Here is a 22,480-nt window from a genome sequence, read left to right as displayed (position 1 = left end):
ATCCAGAATAGGCAAATCCATGGAGACAGAAAGCAGATTAGTGGTTATAAGTTCTTAATAGCAGAGAATAATGAAAGGTATGAGTATCGTCATGCGAGAGGAAAGGTATCAATCATAGCATGCTTTCAGTTAGAGGCCCTGCTTCCTGGCCCCCCAAATCCGCTGGATTGAGGAAAAGGGGAATTGGGAATGACTGCTTAATCATTATAGGATTTCCTTTTGGGTGATAAAAATGTTCTGGAACTAGGTAGAGGTGACGGTTACACATTTGAATGCGTCAAATACACTGTATTGTATAGTAGTTTAAAATGGTGAATTTTGGGCGCCTGGGTGGCTCAGTTGGTTGAGCGACTGCCTTCGGCTCAGGTCATGATCCTGGAGTCCCGGGATCGAGTCCCGCATCGGGCTCCCTGCTCAGCAGGGAACCTGCTTCTCCCTCTGACCCTCCTCCCTCTCATGCTCTCTCTATCTCATTCTCTCTGTCTCAAATAAATAAATAAAATCTTTAAAAAAATAAAATGGTGAATTTTATGTTATGTGTAGTTTATCACAATAAAAATAAAGGAAAAATTTTCTCCATTCATTGCCAAATGTCCCCGAGGGCAAAATCATCCCTAGTTGAGAACCACTGGTCTATGGCAAGAAAGGAGACTACAAGAAGGTGGCTTATGAAGAAGGCTATAGAAATTGTTGTCTAAAATGTTGTCTGATACGAGGAATAAGTTTGCAGAAAGTAACTGCACTTGGATTCCTAAACTGGCTTGAAGAACCCAAGGGAACCCATGGAGAGGGCTTAAAGCATGATGCAGATAATCCCCTTGCATAGACAGGGTTTGTAAAATCTGGAGGCTTGGCTGGTAGAGAGGAAGTTGATGAACCCTTTCAGTATATCTAATCTGTACTTGGAAGGCAACTCTGGGACATGACCATTGCTTGATGATTCTACCCACAGGAAACTAATAAAGGAACTGAACGGTAAACTGATCTGGGTAAGAAACTGCAAAATAACCAAATCATGACAGTTCTTAGTGTTCTTAGCATTGATTAGGCGGTATAAATGAGGAGGGAGGAATTTTAAGCCTATTATCAGACACACAAGACCCTGAGACCTACAGGAGGTTACCTGAAGCTGGGAAACTTTCTCAGCTTCCGGACTGAATACAAGTTTTTAAATGGGTAATCAGTGCCGGTTGGGTCTGAATGAATTGAATTGTCAACTAGATTTCAGTAAAGCTGGAAAAAAAAAATTTTTTTAAATAAATAAAAACCTTGGATTGAAAAAACCACCACCATGACTGAACTAAAGTGTGGAAGTTTTTAAAAGATATGTTCCTTATCACCTCAGGCTGTGTCCATGCACTTTGGTATTATAGGATACAAGTTGGTCATATCAGAAGGCATGACAAATGTATGTTTTTGTCTGAAGTTGCTTTTTCCCTCCATTATGGCGGTAGTATCAAGCTTAGTGTTCCTGGTAAGTTATCTTTAAATCAGATTTCAGATGGTGAAAATAACAGGCTTAGGATCCTCTAGTTTCCAGGCTGTGTTGAAGTTGTAGACATAATTTGTCTTCTGTCACTTCCTGTCCTGCTTAAATCTTAGTTCTCAAAACACAACAGCAGAAATAGTAGAGAATTCATCTTGATCCCTGCAACATGGAAGAGCTGTTCTCTAGGGAAAGCAAGCACAGCTGTGCAGTAGGTAGGAAGGCAGGAATCATTGGGATTCTCACAGATCACCCCAGTACTATTTTCTGAATCAAGTGTACTTGATTGAGGAGGTGTTAAGCTATATACATATATATAACACCAATATATATGTGTGTGTGTGTATATGCATATATAACAATATATTGTTAAGTTATATATATATATTTAAGTTGTATATAACTTAACACACATATATATATTGCTTTAAAGTAATTTTTATTTTTGGTTTAACTGTAAAGAGCTCTTACAGTAGGCTCCAAACTGACTCCTTTTTTGTTTCTAGAAGTGTTTTTTTTTTCCTTTTGCTCAAGTGGTTAAGTGTTTCATAACCCATAACCAAATTTAAACCATGCTCTGAAATTATGTACTGTATAGTGTGGTTTTAAATTTTGTTGTCATGGAATCTGGATTTATTCTCCATTGAAGGTGCTTGTAACCTGGTAATCTACTCTCAGGTTTTTAAAAAAATCATCACTAGGTACTGATTTGTGTTTTTTAAAATCTTAACTTTCAAGTTCCTTGGTTCACATACCAATTGTCCTTTATAGTAAAGTTTACTTTTTAAAAAAAAACGATGAAGTTGCCATGGCTATTTCTAGTTAAAAACAAAAAAACCCTAAACAGGAAAGTTAGTGATTACCATTGTTCTATTGCTCTGTAATAACCCACAGTAAGTGGCTTAAAACAAAAAGGAAGAACCAAAATTTCATTTTGCTCATGGACCCGGATTCTGTGTCTGAGGAATTTGCAGCTGGCATGATGGGGAAAGCTTGTTTCTGTTTTACAACATCTGGGTCTAAGCTAGGAAGTCTCAAAGCTAGGGATGACTCTGGATGACTCTATAGCCTGAGTCTACAATCATCTGACGGTTTACTCCCATGTCTGTTGATACTGGCTCAGTTGCTGGTGGGTGCACCTACACATGGCCTTTCCATGTGACTCGTGGGCATCTTCACATCATGGTGCCCCTGTTCCAAACATGAACGGCTTAGGGAAGATAGGCAGAAGCCTTATTGCTGTTTATGACCTAGTCTCAGAAGTCACATTGCATCATCTCTACAGCAGTCACCAGCCCAACCAATTGCAAAGGAAGGGAACATAAATCCTATCCCTTAATGGAGAAGGTCAGTGATATATTCTGTAAGAAGAGAGCGTGTGCGATGGGAGATTGTGGCCATTTCTGGAATGCCAAAACCTTTAAGCTAGTACCAAGGCTTTTTTTGGTCTAGTTTTCAAATATCCAACCAAATCTGAATTTGTTTTAACCCCAGAAGCCTGGAACATTTATTTGTAATACAACTACATCCCATTTCCTATAATATACATGCCTTTAAAAACTGTTGTAAATTGTTCTTAATATAAATGTATTATATGAATTACAATAAATAAAAATATAATGGTACCAAGTAAGATTGATACTTAAATAGAAACCAGGGGCGCCTGGATGGCTCAGTCGTTAAGCGTCTGCCTTCAGCTCAGGTCATGATCCCAGGGTCCTGGGATCGAACCCCGCATCGGGCTCCCTGCTCGGCGGGAAGCCTGCTTCTCCCTCTCCCACTCCCCCTGCTTGTGTTCCGTCTCTCGCTCGCTCTCTCTCTGTCAAATAAATAAATAAATAAATCTATATAAAAAAAAATAGAAACCAGAAGTAGTTTTTTTCAGTAGGTAAAGAAGCATTCCTAAGTTTATCTGCATTATAATAAGTAGGTGGTTTTTGTTTTGTTTTGTTTTAACCTGTACTCATGCTTGGCAGCAATCTTGGTTATGTTCTCTGTAAATTTTGTGAGTAACCTTGGATTAAGGTTCTTTTGATGCTAAGTAGCTACTAGGCTACTAAGAATATTTTCTGTTCCTCTCCCTTTCTTTGTGCCCCACAGATCCGTGCAGTTGGCAGGCTAAAAAGAGAGCGCTCTATGAGTGAAAATGCTGTTCGCCAAAACGGACAGCTGGTCAGAGCTGACTCCATGTGAGTAGAACCACTGAGCAGTGTATCTCCTTCATTAGTTTTCTCCATGTATTCTCCTGTCTTTTTCTAAATAATTCTTTTTTTTACTCCCAAATATGAGAAAAAAAAAAAAAGAGGGGAACGTATGTGTTTCCTGCCTAAGAACCTAAGAAAAAAGTAAATAATTTGCTTTTAAGTGTTTGAAATCTATTTTACATTTACATCAATTTTACATTTTTGCAGTTATTTTTATAGCCTTAAAATATGCTGTGAGAAGTTTCCAGTAGCAATATCCTCTTTTATGTGTATGGCAGAATTCTAGAAGTATGATCTACTTATTTGGGGAATTGCTTATAAAGTATACTTAAGAGAGATTGATAAATGTAAGTGCTCAGTTCTGTGCAACCTTCAAAAATGTTTAGCATGTAGGTTGAAAAAACAAAACAAAAGGAAAACACTCTAAGTAAGTGTGTTTATTTTCAAGTTATTCAATTTGTCCTCAGATTGTGAACCAGCCCTTCCAGCTCTGCTTCTAAAGAGCCATGGTAAACAATGTAGCTTAGGCAAGTGGAATTGTTTTACTTTCCTTGGGTTACTGTTTAGCTCTCTGCCTACTGAGTCATTGAATTGTTAGATCCATTTCATCTTCCAAAAATACAAGTATGTTGTTTAAAGGGCTGTTTGTTTAAACTTTTCTTTTTTATTTGGTTATATTATCATACTGTGATCTTAAAGCTACCCCGCTATAAGATGTTTTAGATCAGGCAGATTTTTTTGTTGTTTCATTAAAATTAATGGATTTTTACAGATAAAAAAGCCCTTTAAAATCTAATCTGTTCAGAATTTTAAGTGTCAAATCCATTGGTGATTGTAGCTTTTTTAAATAGATGATTTAGATTGTTTATGTAAATTAATGTATCTTCCTCATTACATTTTTGGTCAGTTTTCATGAACTCATTCATCATGAACCATATTTGATGCCAAGCATCCTGTTAGCTTCTCTGGGAACTGCAACAGAATCAGGAGATGGTACATCTCTCAGAGTTTGCAAATCTAGATAAAAGCGAAACACTTAAATGTATACACAGATAAAGTAGAGCACAGTACAATACACCATTTGTGTTAAACCACATCAAGTTCTAGTTTGGAACTGACTGAAGAATATATGGATGCAGAAGGGGCTTTGATGGGATTAGGCTCTCTCTTCTCTTGTGGTAGGTGCAAAGGAGAGCTGTAACTGCTCTGATTTCTTGGAAAATCTTGAAATGTCTCCCAAAGTAGTTCTAGTTATTCTGAAGGGTTATATAGGAAGACAGTAAGTGAAAATGAACATATCTCTTCTTCAGGAAATATCTGAAAAGTTCAACCATTAATATGACAATTTTTTATGGTAGTTATGTTTCTCTGAAGATACCTGATTGTCAGGGATGTCAGCTGGTCCATGAAATCCATTTTTCTAGAATATTTCCAGATATATTACACAAATAGTAAAAAGGCTACATAGTTGATGGCTGGGATAGCTTCTTGATATTTAGTACCTATCAGAATGATTAAGCATACACCAAAGGGCTTTTGTTATTTTCTATTTGTAATATTTTTCAAGGTAGCAAAGGGTTCTAATAAACTTTTCTGTTATATGAAGATGTGGTTTATTATTTAGGTCTCTAATAAACTTGAAATTTCACACTAGTGAGATAAAAGCAGGACTATTTTAGTATAGCATCACTTTTGGTTTTTAAGTAACTATTGGTAGCTGAGTTGAGTTGAAGAGAAAGGAAACAGCTTTACTATGTTTGAAAACCATCCTAGAGAGGTATAATTTAGAGTAGATGATTAGTTCATAGGTATTTTTGTAGTTTACCAATAACCTAAGTTCCTTATGACAGAGAAGATTAACAGAGTTAACTAATGTTTGCTTTCTTTTTGTGTTTCACTTGCCTTAATGGCACTTTCTAGATGTTTAACAAAACTGAAAATCTCATGTTTTAATTTTTGGTGGTAAAAATAACATGCATATTTAACTACATTTTCACAGTGAAATTCTTATATTACCATACTTAGATTAACCATACTTTTTTATTGTGTATGTTACCATGTTATGGAAAGATGCTTGACCATCTTTTTGTTAATAATGTAACCTTGCTTTTTCTTCCCCTACCACTATTAATTTTAAAATTTATAATTGAATTCATTTGTAAGCCTTCTATATGTAATTAACATTAGGAATTTTATATAATGAGCTTTATTATATATTCAGTGTTGGTAGTGTGGTAACGAAGAAATTGTTGATGTAAAACAGCTACGTTTTACTTCCACTAATGTAGTTATTAAACTTTTGCTGTCTTTGCCTATTTTAGTCTCTTCTTTGTAATGTAAAATTAATTGTGTCATTGTGCATGAACCTTTGCCTGCCTCCATTTTATTTTATTCCTTGGCTTTAAGAGTAGAAGTACGTACAGACATAAGAGCAGGAGCACTGGCCTTTGTTTTCTTAATTGCTTTCAAGAGTTAGTAGGATTGATTATTGTCCGCTATTGACACAAAAATGAATTCTGACCAGTAGACTTGTATCTAGCTTTTTCTTTCTGTTATAAAAGCTGAATATGTAAAAGAAGCATAATTATTATTTAAGGTGGCACAGATCAGATTCTGCCCCAAGAAATAAAATTTCAAGGTTCCAGGCACCGATTTCTGCACCGGAGTACACGTAAGATTTTATCTGCTGTGCTTTTCACAACTAGGAGTTGTTTTGATTTTGCAGGCTTGTGTTATACTAATATTTCACTAAGTAATTATCATCACATAATACCCTAATGCTCTTACTGTCTGGCTTTTCAGTACCTGGGTTTTAGGATTTCTCGAACTGTCATCATACACTTTGTTAAGGAAAAAAAAAGAAAAAGACAACTAGACCAATTAAGGAAGTTATGTATGATTTGGAGTATAGCGGTGAAAGTAAAATGGAATAATTTACACATAAGGACCAAGCATCCTTTTTTATTTTCTTTTTTTTGCTTTCATTGGCATATTAGTTCTCTATAGATTCAACTTAACCAGGTTTGGTGTCTGCCTTATTTTCATCCAGAAGGAGAATGGGGTTTAAGAGTGTTTGTCATTAAGTTTTTTTTTTTAATTCCATAGATTAAAATAATGCTTAGAAGAATGTTTTGAGATCATTTAAACCCATTCTTTCTCTAAGTGTGACAGAACAAGGTGTGGGGGTGACTGACCTCTTGTGGGGATATTTCAGCCTGCTGTATAGGAATTCAACAGCCAATGCAGTTCATCACAGAAGTTGATTTTTCTCTTATTCTAGTTCTCTTATTATGCTTCTAGGAACCAGGAAATTGCCTTAGACAGTGGCAAAAAATTAAAGTTTTCTATTTAAAATTTCAAGAGAAATGGGGCACCTGGGTGGCTCAGTTGGTTAAGCATCTGCCTTCGGCTCAGGCCATGATCTCAGGGTCCTGGGATTGAGCCCCACATCAGGCTTCCTGCTCCACAAAGAGCCTGCTTCTCCTTCTCCCGCTGCTTGCTGCTCCCCCTGCTTGTGCTCTCTCTCACTCTCTCTCAGTCTCTGTCTCTGTCAAATAAATAAAATCTTAAAAAAAAAAAATGTTTTCAAGAGAAATGGTACAAAATTTGTGTTTCCATGAAAATTTTTTCTCCCCGTTTTCATGATTTTACTTTTACTGTTTTTTTTGGAAGAGGTTGGAGCCTCACCAAAGAGGTTATACCCTCACAGTTTGAGAAACATTGTTCCTGTGAAAACCCTTGGGGAAAGAGGTACTTGACTTTGGACTGATCTTTTAATAATGACATAGTTATGCCAAATAAATTTTCATTTAAATTTTAGTTCTCACATTGGCTAGTGTTGTTTACTTAACATTCATGTAGTAAGATTTCATATACGCATGAGGTGGATCTATTACTGGTGAAATGATATGGTAAACATGAGTGCTTTCTTCAAAGTTTCCTAATCTTTTGTAAAAGAAAAAGATAAAGTTGAGATTTTGCTGTTTTATAACATTACTTGGATCAATTTATTATCAAAGTACATTTCTATTAAATTACTAATATTATAACATTTGCTTTAATAATCCCAGTGCCTTAGCAATATGTTTACTTTTTTGTTTTTCACAGTAGTTCACTTGTCAAAACAAAAAGTCGCTACACCTTGGTTGGGTGGATGAGTGGACAGAGATAAAAATCCTAAAAGCACTGTTTCCTTCCACAGCTGATGCCAGTCAGTGGTGGAAGTTCCAGCTAGCATCAGGCTGATTGCTAAAATGGGCTTATTCTTTTTTGTTCTTAAATTTATTCGAAAAAAAAACACCTGCAAGACCACTTGAAGCTTTAAAAAAGAAAAAATTGCTAAAGTATTTATTGCTTCTAACTAGGGTAATTTTGGTCATTTGTGATTTAATCATTTGGTTCAACTGTAGATGGAAATAAATGTTAATCAAGGGCATTTAATCTATACATATACTGCCCAAAGTGGTCAACAGTTTTAAAAATAGTTCCTGTTCTGTTTTTGGTATTTATGAAGGATTACCAAATAAATACAGAAAAGTGAGTTAAATTTCTTACTACTCTTTGGAACTTTAACTTCTTTTGAGAAACAACCAGAAATCCAAGTGTGCTTTTGATGTTGGTTTTTGATGAAATAAATATCTTTACTAGTATTGATAAAGACTTAATTTCATCTTTTATCTTTCTACAATATTTTTTCTCATTAAGTTACAGTTGAGGAACCTGTAAGTTTTTTTTCATTTGTTATCATATTCCAATTTTCATATGATCATGCGTAGAATCTTAGAATCAGCAGAGATCTTGTTGACTGTTTTCATACTCAACCTTCTGTGCATTCCCTCCTAAGAATTCTTTGCAGCTATTCTGAAATTAGTTTATGCTTGACTACTTTATAAATGACCACCTGATTTCACATGTATGGACAGGAAATACTTGCGCTTTTAGAACTTTAAATAAATAGTTCCTATCACTTGTTTCTGACAAAATTATTTCTCTCAAAGGAAGTAACCCTTCTGTAATTTTTAGTGGACAAAAATCCGTCAAACTTCTGTCGTGAATTTGGATTTAGTTTATTGACATTGTTGCTCTAAGATTATAATTCTAAATGCTGATTATTATAGCCTTTAATATGTTAGTGTGTAGCTAATGTATTTACTGATGCAGAATGATGTGCGAAGTGTTCGATTTAAGCCCTAAAATGCAAAGACAAAAACTTTAATTATTAAATCAGAATATTGTACCGGTTAGTCTTTTACAACTTAAGTTAAATTTAGCCCAGTTTGTTGGCAGCTCTATCAAGAGAATGTAAGTTGGATTGTTTGATTATAGTAATGCAGAACTGGCCTTCTTATTTCTGCTTCTGGTGACACTTTTCTAACATGAATTCAATCTGGTCTCTCACAAAGAGCAAGAACTTCAGGTTTTCCCTGTACTCCCTAAAGTGAAGGCTGAGTAGAAGGTTTGTACCTAGACTTTGTATCCCAAATAATACTGATTTCTTTTTACTCTTCTTGGATGCTCAATATGGGTTTGGCCAAGTATCATGGGTCAGTTGTTAAATTGGCTTATATATATTCCAGAATCTCTGGACAGACATTTAGGGTAATCATCCATGAGCCTGTACCTAGAAGTTTGCATTTATCTTGACAGCAATAGGCCAAATTCCTGTGAAGAATCAGCCGTGATAAATTAATTTCTCAATATGCCAAGATACGGCTTAGATCTTTCTCTTCTAAATAGTCTTTGGAAAACATGGCTTTCGTATTTATAATACTTCTCACTTTGGATTATCAAGACATTCAAAGTTATTCACAAAATTGTGGATTTTGTTTTTGATGTTTTTAATGTTCTGGGGACTCTGGGAATAATATTAGATGTCAGCTGTCCTTTCAAAAATGATCCCACTTATGTTGTGGTTTCCAAACAAAATGCATGTTAAGTTAGAAAAGATTACACAAGTCAAAATAAAAGATTTTCCTCTTTTCAGTTGTTCACTGTCTGCTCCACTTTCATTCTTTTGGATGAAATATACAAGGATGAGTTTTAGCCTAAGGGGTTTTGCCCTGACCCTGAGAAAAAGTATTGAGCCCACATCCCAGGGTCATGGTCCTTCTATTGCAACAAAGCCTCTTAACATGACAAACCAGATGGCCAAGTTCTGGTATCACTTAAATACCTCACACCGCTGATCATTCCCTACCATTAAGCTGCTCTGTGAAAATACACCAAGCTCAAGAGTTTATGTTAGAACTAAAATCGCTTCATTCAAGTATGTTTAGCTTCTATTAAGCACTGGCAGTGGAGCCAAGGAAATTGTGACTCTCGGCTTACACAGGGAAGAAAGATTAAGATTATGTCACCAAGAAGCCCAGAAATGGTTGTTTAACACCCATCTGGAGAATTAAGAAATCTCCCGCCTCTGTTCACCCTCTGCACCGAATTGGGAGTAGTTTTATGTTTTAGTCATTTAGCTAGAGACCATATGCTTTAATATAATGAAGCTATCAAAATGCTTTTGTTACAGCTTCCTGAAACTTTAGTTCATTTTTAATTTACACATCATAAACTCAGCTTGCTTCATTGTCTTTCTTTGTGAAGTATTTGAAATGGCGTTTTCATGGAATCACTTTGATTCGTGTGTTTGAGCTCTGACACTGTTCTACTAGAACTCTCTGTCAACCTTCTCACCACCCCTAAGTCACAGTGCAGTGTTGGTTGTGAGAGGTTTGATTGACTGGATTGGAATACATACACCGAATAAAGAACGCCGCTTCTCCAAAGCTCGAGGTTGACCCCACCGCTTGCTGTAGTTCTCTTCCTGTTCCAGAGTTGTTTTTTCACATTCAGTTGGCTTAATTTGATGCGTAAGGGTACACAGTCACAGATGTTGCACTGTAGCTGCTTTTTTTTAAAAAACAATTTAATACTTTTATTAACTTGTTTGGTTTGACTGTTTTCATAGGGGAAAGTGAAGGGTGGGAAAAGGGACAAGAAAACGAAGATAATTCTTAAAATATTAAGGGTTTGGGGAAACGGCTCAGCTGAAGTTTTATAAAAATCTGACTTGAGTGTTTTTCTCTTCATTTGCTGTGCTTGTGTGAACAGTGTGACACCGTCGCCACAACAGATTCGGGTCTGTCCTCCCCCAGTGTTACCTGAAGATGGAGCTAATCTTTCCTCTGCTCGAGGCATTTTGTCGCTTATCCAGTCTTCCACCCGTAGGGCTTACCAGCAGATCTTGGATGTGCTGGATGAAAATCGCAGGTGATTGGCCATCAGTGACTCTTGCTGGCTGTAATGCATATTTTTTTGGCTCCCTGTTAGTGGACTGTGGTGTCTTCCTTTTGTGTTTGCACCTTCGTCTCTTTCCAAGATGAAGTGGTTTTAAACAACTTGCTTTGCTTTCTTTTAATTTGAAATTATTGTCCAAAATTCACATTTCACAAGATTCTGTTAGCTTCTCTTCAGTCAGGGAGAGTATTCAGTTAATAACTATATACAGGAAGTATAATGATTTTTTTCAAAGGCTTTGTTGACCTGTTCTGAGTACTTGACTCCATTGGAATATGGGGAGGCCTCCTGTTGGACTGAGTGTAGGATGTTGGACTGAAGCATACTGATTTTCTTTAGTAAGTCTTTTGATTGAAGCATTTATGATACTCATATTGTTGGATTAATGAAGCAAATCTGAGAGGACAGTATCAGTGTAGCTGCCAGGACACTTTTTTACTTTTAGCTACGGATTTCTAGGCCTATACTGGAAATCCCAAGTACTGTTATCTTTTTGGAAATACTGATATTTTTCAGTATTGATAACTTCTCTCACTTTTGAACATCCCCAAGTGAAATCAGTAGTAGTACACTTAGGCTTGCTTATACAAATTCTTTTTGGCCATTATTTCAGATATTTTTTTTGCCCTTGCTTCTTCACTACATAGTGTTTTTAAAAGATAACATTTGGGGAGCTTTTTGGCATAGTGTGGGAAAGGTATAGGCAGTTTCATTTCAACTCCAAGCATTTTATCTAGTGACTCTGTGAGCCAGTGTTTGAATTTTCATGGTCATTTTAGTAGACTGTTAACTTTTGAAGAATTCCCAGTAAATTAAGCTGGCCCTTCCAGTAAACCTTGTTTCTTACCTTAGGAATTGATATGTCTTGTGGCTCACTCTGAACAGACTTTCTTGTTGAGTGCTTTTGATCCTCATAGAAGCCTCAGAGGTTTTACCATACTTCATGAACACTTGTCCTTACTGTCGACTGGTGTTTCTAAGCCTTCCCAGGGTTGATGCAGTGCTATCCATTTGGGCCCCAGAACTTAAAGCTGCACCAGGAAAGAGCTTAAAACAGAAAGCTCGTAGCAGGGAAAAATTATATGTACATGTATATGTATGTATGCATGTGTGTATACATATGCATCCCCCTCCCCAAAGGTTTAGAGGACTATCTGAGAGTATTTGTATTCTGTAAGAAGCAGCATGGTTCAGAAGAAAAAGCATGGATTCAGGGGGCCAGTCAGATTCGTCATGATCCACCCCACTGAATAGCTAGCTGCATGAGGGCTTTGGACAAATTGCTTAGCTTCTCTGGGCCTCATTTTCTTCATCTATAAATAGAGGGATAATAATAGTATTACCTAGTTTTCTAGATTCTTGTGAGGACTCTTTCCGCCCCCACCACCATCTTTATATAAGATATAGGTAATAATGGCCTCAATCAGATTCCTTATTTAGGGTCATGGCAGATGCTTCCAACGATATTGAATATGAAGTACCTGGCACTTAAGAACTGATCTTCCCAAAGGCCTATTTTCTAAAACTCCCTCCTTAAAATAGGTTTATTCTTCACCAGGTACCCTCTTTCCCTTTTTAATTACGGTAGGTCCTTAGAAGAGACCAGATTATGAGGTCAAATTTTGTCATATCAAATGCTATTACAGGGAAAATATCTGAATGAGAAAGATATTTATAAATTCGATATAAATTAAGTGATTATGGCTTCACAAAACAGTCCTTCTCCATAATGGAAAAGAATTTTGCTTCAAGTTCAAAAATACAAAATCAGAAATCTTACTATTCTAGAATTTACTTTGTATTCTTTTATTATGAAAAGCTGTTTTGAGCCCTAAATGAAATTTTCTTTATTTTTTAATGTAATGAATTGATAGCTTTAAAATCCATTTTCTGAAAAGGAATGATCTTTTCTTGTTTATTTAAATGAGATTTTTAAAATTCATGAAGTAATTGTATTAATAATTCTTTGCTCCTGGATACACACCATTAGTTGTTACCTTGGAGCCTGGAGGGTTAGATTCTTATTAGTCTTACTGGATGCTTTCATTATTGAAAGGGTTCCTTTTTTTTTTTTTTCCCCTCCATGATTATATTTAAATTTCTTATGATCTAAATGTTGAACAGGATTTAATCAGAATTGTAAGTACCAAATCAGTTTTTATTTCTACAAGAGAACTGTCTGGCATGACTTTGCAGATACAAGAAGTAGGAATGTGAAATTTGGATAATGTTCTACTTGCATGATTATTAAAATAATACTGCTTATAAAGTTTTAAGTGCTTTTATGTTCCTTGCTCTGTATATCATTTTTTTCTTTTCAATTTTATTACTCTTGGTGGTTATGCTAATGCAATATCCTATCTTTGGTCTTCTGCCCTCACATTAGGTACAGTTAAATTAAGCTAGAACTATTTGGCAGAAAGAAAGAAAGAAAAAAACTTCCTGCCTGCCTTATTATCAATGCAGATTCACAGTTGCTTGATGGAAGAACAATTTTTAGTTGACATTTTAAGGAACATTGTGGAAAGGTTTATGTACTATATTTTTGTTTTCTCCTCTTATGAGAACTTATTTGGTCTAAAACCAAGCTCCACATGGAGACAAAGCTAAATCCTTGGTACACATTAGAAAAGTTTATTTACACAGGTCAGTGCTGTGCATTTGGAAAATTGATATATCAAAAACTTTATTGCTATTCTGTTGTGTTTAGTCCTTGGCTGCTCAGGAAATGCCCATGTCTCCTGACATCTCCTAGAACTCCATATCTCATTCTCCAGTGCAAAATATTGACATTTAAAAAAAGAAACTTAATTCTCATGTAAGAACATTATTTAAATATCAACAGATTAGTCATGCTTAGCATGCTTAAGTTTTATCTTTAGAAGGAGCTTGATTATTTTTATACAGTTTTTCTTGAGCAGATTGTATTGGCTTTGAGTGAATAGAATACAAAATCATTGTGTAAATAATTGATATTTTTGCAAGTATGCATATAAATATGTTACTGTTTATTCACCATAGCGGTGTCCGTTTTTTTAGTGAAGAAGCACATACTTTATTAAGTCAGAGCATTTATTTACTCAAAAATGTTAATATACAAGTTGGTGCTAGAACTTGGAGAACCTTAGATCTCTTTCCCTTTTGCCGCTTTAGTTACAAAACATTATTGTCGAATATATGATCAAACTTAAAAAGATTTTTTTAATGTATTAAATCATACTTACGGTAGAAAGTGGTACTTGAAGTTTCTAACTTTGCCAAATACCTGTCTAATTTACTTTTATATTATGTGTGTCAATTGCCAGTGTGAGAAGACAAAATGAAATACGTTGTGAAAGGTAACTGTATTATTTTCTGGCTCTGCATTATAAAAGGGAAATCTCTGTGGTGGAATATGTTGAATATGGCAGATCCATTTGAACATACCAGTATGAATTTTTTAAGAAGAGCTTTAGGTAGCACACAGCAGGTGCTTCATTTAGTTGACCATTCTCCTCCTATTAGTGTAACAAGACTGTAATGAAGTAAGTTTTCCTAATGCCACAGAGTGAATATATGAGTAGGATGGGACGATTTAAAAACCTGTTTCAAGCATACGTGATTTCTCACTGTTCTTTATTTAGCCAGCATGATAGAAGTCTAACATGTCTCCCCCGAAAGTCTCTGAATCTCTTATCCTCTAGGCCCCAGAAATTTCTTTAAGCACCAGTAGTGCCTTTAGGAAATGTACAAGCTAAACATTAAAACTTCCTTGTATGAATTAACTCGACAGAAAGTAGTGATTTGTATTGTAACCAAAATTCTACAGCTGTACCAACTTACAGAAAAAACTAATTCGTTTGGTATTAAATGTTTACCAAAATTAAGTATTGCCTTGATACTTCCAATTCAGGCAAAAACCTCATCAGTATTTAGAGAATGAGACATTTAAAACAGAAGGTAATAATTCTTAAAATCCTCATATGGACCCTATAGCTCAGCCTCCTTTCTCTGGTTTGTAAACGTTGCTGATTACTTTTGGGGGAATTGACCAGCAACCACAGAGAGCTTTTGTTTTCTGATTTTTAAAAATGAAATTCATTGCAAAGGTTACTGCTTACCTAGGTAGAGAACTAACTGTCCTCTAGAACCAAAGTATGTACTGAAACTGATGAAAAGCCCCACAAAGTTGTCCAGTGCACCTTAGTCTTCATTCCCAGCAGCCCTGTATGTCACTCCTGGTTGTCTCAGGATGAGACTCACACATGTGATTGTACTTTGTAATGTGCCATCATGTAGCCCTCAGAGCCTGTGCTCAGACCGCTCCAGCTCCAGAACTTACGGCTTTGCTCTCCAGAGCCGAAGTTTGAATGAGACACAGCTACGTTAAGGTATCAGGCGTGAATCAAATGAGGTGGGAGGGAAGGAATTGTGGGAAATGGGAGTTGCTTGACATGTTTAATTTTCGAGACAGGGCTGTTGTTATCAGACGAGCAACCATGATCATGCAGGTGTTACTAACCGGTTGTTGACATGCTTCCAAAAGTGGCTAGTGATTTTCTTTTTCCAACTAGAAAAGAGAAATTAGACTTCTTAAATAGCGTTGTCCTCTGTCTTGAATTTCATAAATTAAAATAATAGGCACCAAAGAAAACTTTTGATGTGTGTGCTGTCTTGTCACACAAGATAGATCCCTTTTGTTTTCTAGCCCATGGTGAAACATTAAATTTATGAAAATCAAAATGGAGGCCATGTGATACAAAAATTTTTAAAGTATTTGAAAGATATTATATTGTATTACGACATACAATATAATCCTATTTGACTTTTTTTGTCTTGTTTTTGCTTTTGTTTTATTACTTCTCTGTTTCCTGATTCTGTCTTGTGCCTTCTCCCGCAAAAACCTGCCTTAGACCTGTGTTGCGTGGTGGGTCTGCTGCCGCCACTTCTAATCCTCATCATGACAACGTCAGGTAAATTTTGAGACTTTGTAATTATCAGGGTAAATAGTTGACTGAATTTGTATTTTGCAGGACATAGTGCATGTAGTAGCCATGCCTGTATATTATAGCTCGAACTTCCACATCCTGAGTACATCCTGTTTTTCTCTGAGAACAGCGAGCCTAGTCATTCATGACATTTGTCTACTACAGGTTGAAGAAAAATGGAATCATGGGAACATCTGAGATATTTTATTTAAATACAGTTTTAGGAGCTTACAGAGGATCATGCTGAAACACAGAAAAAGTCATTTTAAGTCTTGTTTTATGTGCATCATTATAATTGTTGCCCAGGGTTCTGTCTACCATTTCCTTTTTAGTTGTTAATTGTAGTGTCACTTGCAGTGTGTGGAGAAACCTTTGTGTAAGGCGTAATCTTAAATGGGGGGAAATTAGCATTCACAGTCTAGAAAGCTCAACGTTTAAAAAAGGAATTTAGTTTGAAGAGTTTTTATCATCTGTTGATTTAAGCTTTTCCCTCTTACTTTTGCCCTTTTAGCGCTTTCATACAGGATTCCTAGCCTGAGTAATTATTTCTTCCTGTCATGCACAAAGACAGATAGAATGGCACATAGGAATTCTTAGGGTTCTAAGGTGCCAAAATCCCCATCTCCCATCTTCTGGGGAAAAGAAAATTGGTTGGTATTCACAGATACCATTACTGTCGTTTTTTCCGAGCTAATTTTATTTTAAGCAGAAATATATGCTCTGTTGCAGTAGATTTAAAACTGTCCACGTTATTTCTATGATGAGAGGACTCTGGCATGTTGATTTTTAGGCAAGAGAAGAGGGAAACATCAGTTTCTTAATAATATTGAATTCAGGTTAGAGGAATTGAAACGTGTATCCTTGGTGGTCCCTTACCACTCTGCTGACTGGTTTCTTTCACAGTATTAATTCAATCCATTGTAAGTTTACCCTTGCATATTTCCCGAAGTTAGAACTTAGGTTTGTGATCCTTTTCTCTTTCTGTGAAAGAACTTTCAGTCTGTGATCTGACTTAGCATTTTTTACAGTTTTTAGTTCTGATAAATACAGCTTTTAGTTTAAGACACACCTTAAAGTAATTTTTTTTCTGTTGTATGTTGTTATATAGGTAAAGCCTTTTGCCATATCCTTAGATTTCTTTGCAAATGAAGATTTCCTTTACAGATGTTTTAACACCTTACTTAATTCAAGATTTAAATTGAGTAATCCCTATCACTTACACTTCCTTCTCCATGTTCAGCCTAGGTCCCTTTACCTTTGAAGGCATTGCTTCCCTTCCCCCTCTCCCCCCACCCAGTTTATATCTCATAGGTAATCTCAGAGAAATAGAAAAGTTTTATTTTGAAGATCAAGTGTAGAGAAAAGGAATCTTCAACCCTTATTTTCTCCTCTAATCCTTTAATAATTCTGTCTTAATGTTTAAGAGAATGATTAACTCAGATATTTATAAACCCATAGTCCCAGCATCTGCTCACTTAGCTCACTTTACTGATGCAGTTGCTGTCAGTCTTCCAGGATATTTAGTCTTAACAGTGAAGGAAGGGGCGGGTAATTGAGAAAGCAAGTTCATTTCACCATAAAAGGAACATTTGGAGATTGTTCTAGATTATCTAGAGTCAGTGCACACCATCAGTCCTTGAAACTGCAACACGTATAGTTATCATCAGTGTTCAGAATGACGACACTGGCTGGGAGCACACTGAAAAATTATAAATTCTGTTCCACATACTTTATTAAATTTTCAACAGCATATGAAACAAGGATTTTCTGAATAGACGTGTCTTTAACATGTCTGGATGAAAACTAATTCTCTTCATACCCCTTTGTGTGATAATGTGCTTTCTGTAATGGGGACTTGCTTGAAAGATTAGAATATATGATCTGTGTGCCAACTCTGTATGGATTACAAAAGAGTTACTTTTTAATTCAGTTTATTTATATTCTGCTCATTCAGGAAAGTTACTGTGCCATTGCACTGAAATAACCATACAGGATTAAAATAGGACATAAACATGTGAGGTGAATTGTATGGCATGTAAATTATATGTCAGTTAAGCCTTTAATTAAAATAAGCTTAAAAAGTGGAAATCCAGGCAAAGGGGAAGAATAGCATTTGTGTGTATTTGTTTCTCAGAGGTTTATTGTCATGCATTTAAAAATCAGTGCTCTTTTAGAAGTAACTGTATTTGCAAAAGAAGTATTTCTTAATGTGCTTTCTCTGGAGTTGTTCTTAGTGGCTTTCCAATGTTATTTTATACACAGCCTCTAAATGACTTATCATTGAGCCAATTCTGGATCTGAACGTAGTGACAGGATGTACTCAGGCAATTTTATAATTGCTTCTGTGGGAGACACAGTCGAGATAGGTAATTAGAAATAAGTTAAAGAGTAGAAATGGCAAGAGAAAAGGCAGTAAGAAGAGGAGGAGAAGTAAAAAATCTGTCTTATCTTTTTAGCTAGAGTTAGTGTACTTTGTGTTCCCTGCCAGTGAGTCTCAGCAGGGACTCTTGTGAAGTACATACAGACATGAGTTTGTGGAAGAATTATGCATTGTTATATCCTAGAGTGGCAGCTCTTAAATCAGTGCACAAAATACTTATACTTTTTCCTCTGCTTTCCTTTGTTAGTACCAATTCAGATGGTAAAATATTTTAGTAATTCATATTGTGAAATATCAGTCTTTTGAACAGTAACCCAACACACGACATAACTTGCCAGATACTCTTAGTTCTTTTCTAATACTAAATTGTATTTTTATTTCTCATCTGCTAGGCATGGCATGTCACATATAGATACAACAATTGAAGGAACTTCAGACGACATGACTGTTGTAGATGCAGCTTCGTTAAGACGACAGGTATTTAACGTACCAGATAAGATGTAATCCTAAAGTACAGTCATACAATATCTTAAATGATACTTTTTTAACATTTTATCATTTTCTGTCCAATGGAACCCATGAATTGAAATATTTTATTTGTCATGCTGTTTAATAAGCCGTAATTGACTTTTCCATTTTTTTAAAAGGATTTATTTGTTTGTTTATTTATTTATTTATTTTAGAGAGAAAGAGAGTGAGTGAGCACGGGGTGGGGGGCAGTGGGAGAGAGAAACTTTAGCAGACTCCTTGCTGAGCTCGGAGCTCGACGCAGGGCTTGATCTCACGACCCTGAGATCATGACCTGAGCTGAAACCACAGGGCGGACGCTTAACTGACTGAGCCACCCAGGGGCCCTGACTTCCATTTTCATTAAAGATATGTTAAAACACCATTTACATGTTTTGATCAGCATAAAACAGTATTAGCAGGATGGATTGGTATAATTCTGGCCAATAACAAACAATCTTGAAGTTTTAGCAAACTGGTATAGTCATAAATTGCTTGTTTGACTTTTTGAAATGTGGAACAGTCACTTTGGGGACCTCTGTTACCCTGAGAATTCCATTTTGGAAGTCACTGCTTCCACTTCGCACAGTGTCTTTATAAACACAGTTCTTGTGTTCTATGAAAAGTCCTGTCTTGGAACTATAGTTGCATACACACATTTTTAATATGAGTCCCTCAGCCTCTAGAATCGCATAGACACGTACGTGTGGAGAAGGCATAGTCGGTGTTGTAATTGTGTCTGTGCCGAGGAGAGGTGAATGAAATAAGGTATTTCTAAGATGAAGAAACTATTTTAGCATTAAGAATAAATCTGAATATCATTTTAAAGGTTTAATATAATAAAAAGATAATATGAAGCAAATATTACTTTTTTGAGTCTCACTTATTAAAACAAGTGGATGCTGTATTATAAGTTCTTACATATTTTCTTATACTTATTTACACCTTGCCTATCGAAGGAAGGGGGTTTCTTTGGCATTTGTCTTTGAATTCACCATTACACCAACAACCTTGCCTTCCTGAAAGTGTAATAAGAGCCTCAGAGTTTTAACAACATCCATTCAGTCTTTACCTTAGGGCGTGAACGAGTGGAGGACAAAGATACCAGTCATTATAAGCAAGTCACACACATTCTGTGAGAATTTAAAAGTAGTAGGAAGCCATCTGGGAAACTATGAGTTTCTGAGATCAGTAACAAAACGGAGTCCCAAGAAGATTCTGCAGAATTCACATTTGTGACCCTGGCGGCTTTGGAAGCTATGCTTCTCTGGCTCTCATTGCCCTGTTGCCAACGTGAAGACTCAGCAAGCTGCACGCCATCGGGTCCAGGCTAGGGATGAGGGACTCGCGGGCCACCTGGCTCCAAGACACACAGTGTAGTCCACGATCAACGTGGGACATTCAAAAGCTGCCTTGGTGTTGCTACTTCTCAGATGAGCCCAGATAAAAATATTTTAACGGCTCAAGATCAATGCCGATTTTTTTCATTGACAATAAAATGGATTGTTTAGTGTAAGAACCTTATATCCCATGGGACCAAATAAGCCCTTCTCGTTGTGAATGGTTGGGAAAAGGTAATCTTTATGCGCTCCTTTTTATATATATATATATAACTGAATTGGCTGTAGGCGGAAAATGGTTGCTCAGCACTGACCAAACCTGAAGTACTTTTTCAGGTTGTTAAAATGGTTATCTCTGCACCTCTATGTCTGGTTCTGCCCATAGACTCCCATTCCTGGCTCCACCCACCCCGCACCCCCAATTTGTAGTTCTCTCAGTCCTTGAAGTGCTAAGGATTCTGCATTATGAAAATGCTCCTCCTTCAACCTCTCTGATAAAACATTAGCAATCCCTTTTGCTTTTATAATGTGTTTTTACATAGGTGTTGCAGGTCAGACTCCTCAGAAAGCAGATTCTGGGATGACGGTTTGCACGAAGAGAGCTTCCCAGGGAGTGCTCCTGAGGCGACCACCTTCAGGGAAGGAAAGGAAGCAGGATGGGGCAAGAGGGGAGTGTTGGGCTGCAGTGTAGTCAGAACAAGGGCTGCATGTGGCCAGCCTCCTGCGGAGCTCTGAAGCCAGGTGACCATTCAGAGTTGGAATGAGGGGCCTGGGCCTTTCACCCCATCACTAACTGGTTATTGATGCTGCTGCCCCAGTGAAGGAGCCTAGGCCAAGGCAGTCGTTCAGCCCAGTGTGTGTGCGCTGTGCACAGTAGGGACCAACAGCCGAGGGCAGAGTGCTGTCAACCAGTGATACTCCTAGCAGCCCGAGAATTACTAGCCTTTCAGTCCCAAAGGGTCTGGGTGGCAGAGCACAGGGCCCGCTGTAATAGGTTATTTTAGGAGATTCTCCCAGTCACTCAGAGTGGACGGAGAAGGCACTTAAAGCAGGTTAAAGATGAACAACTGAAGCTGAGTGACAGAAGCTTCTAGAAAGGAGCCGGAGCCCCTCATCCTTTCTGCTGTGTTAGGCCTGCCTAAATGTGTACTTGGGTCTTTTCGATCAGAATAGCACACAATATGCAACAGTTTCCTCGCCCCACATTGAATCAAGGAAGGAAGGAAACTACACTTTCTCTGACTCAGAAATTTGGAGAAGGGAAAAGGAGAAGATTATTTCAGTGAATTTAAGCTGTCATGGGTAACATTTTTTCTACATATAGATTATTTTGCTCCCCACAAAACTTTCCATGTTTATAAGAATTCTTTTGAAAAATCATACTGCTTTATAAGAACCGAATTGCTCCGTGCATTAAAGTTTCTCTTTTGTTTGTTGTTGTTGTTGTTTTTCACTTAGATAATCAAACTAAATAGACGTCTACAACTTCTAGAAGAGGAGAACAAAGAGCGTGCTAAAAGAGAAATGGTCATGTATTCAATTACTGTAGCGTTCTGGCTGCTTAATAGCTGGCTCTGGTTTCGCCGCTAGAGGTAACCTCAGCTCTCAAAAATATTGTCTCAACAGCTGGAAATATAAAGAATTTGCAAACTTCTTTGTTTCTGTCTTTGCATTGTATGCCGTTTTATAGTCCATGCACTGAACATGTATTTCTTCCAGAAAGGAGGGGGGAAGGACTGATATTTGCAGAAGTGAAGGTATATTTCTCTCACTCAGCTGTAGTCCCTTTTACGCAGATCTGCAGTAACAAACACCTTAAAATTCTCCCTTTGCATGTTTTGTAAATAGGCTCTTGTTTGTTTTTTTAAAGGAATTTTTGCCTCATCAGCTCACACAATTAATTCTCTGAATGGGAGAGAGAGTGCATAGGAAATGGATTTAGAGAAGTATCTGTAGAAGAAAAATAGTACTTTATTTTGTCCTGTTTCTCAAACACTGTTAGACTGAACAGTTTTGTTAATAGACACTTTTGCACCCACGTTTCAACATTAACACTTCTGAAGTCATGGTCTGGTGTTAGATTTGATAAAGTCAAGGCACTTCATGTTTTCCAGTCACCTCCATTACAGTAATTCCTAACATTTCCAGCAGTTTATCTAACATGTGTGTAAAATGTGTGTTCTTATTTTTATTTTAGTTTTGCAGATGGTTTTCTATAAAGTATGTTTTTACTAAGTCCCTGTGTGAATGATTTAAAAAACTACAGAATAAGGTACAAATGTAGTATATTTAATAAACTGTCAACTAAA

General features: G+C 36.6%; 1 protein-coding gene across 26 annotated transcripts in view; it reads left to right on the top strand.

The window, feature by feature from the left end:
• Window positions 1-22,480, top strand: part of MFF (mitochondrial fission factor) — a 31,577-nt gene extending 9,097 nt beyond the window's left edge. For 15 of the 26 annotated variants that reach the window (XM_031037207.2, XM_081813483.1, XM_081813486.1 and 12 more), the window contains 8 exons: window positions 3,587-3,675; window positions 6,287-6,361; window positions 7,363-7,440; window positions 10,792-10,950; window positions 14,283-14,315; window positions 15,870-15,929; window positions 18,717-18,801; window positions 21,630-22,480. In XM_031037207.2, coding sequence (XP_030893067.1) covers window positions 3,587-3,675; window positions 6,287-6,361; window positions 7,363-7,440; window positions 10,792-10,950; window positions 14,283-14,315; window positions 15,870-15,929; window positions 18,717-18,801; window positions 21,630-21,761 — 711 coding nt within the window. In that variant the 3' untranslated portion in view covers window positions 21,762-22,480. The remainder of the gene's footprint in view (window positions 1-3,586; window positions 3,676-6,286; window positions 6,362-7,362; window positions 7,441-10,791; window positions 10,951-14,282; window positions 14,316-15,869; window positions 15,930-18,716; window positions 18,802-21,629) is intronic. The other 11 variants (XM_031037216.2, XM_081813488.1, XM_081813471.1 and 8 more) reach the window with 10 other exon arrangements.

The sequence above is a fragment of the Leptonychotes weddellii genome, chromosome 3, assembly GCF_054177405.1.
Source record: "Leptonychotes weddellii isolate Sample4059 chromosome 3, ASM5417740v2, whole genome shotgun sequence".
Classification (NCBI taxonomy): domain Eukaryota; kingdom Metazoa; phylum Chordata; class Mammalia; order Carnivora; family Phocidae; genus Leptonychotes; species Leptonychotes weddellii.
The sequence above is the reverse complement of the archived record's forward strand: the minus strand, read 5'-3'. Positions and strand labels throughout refer to the sequence as shown.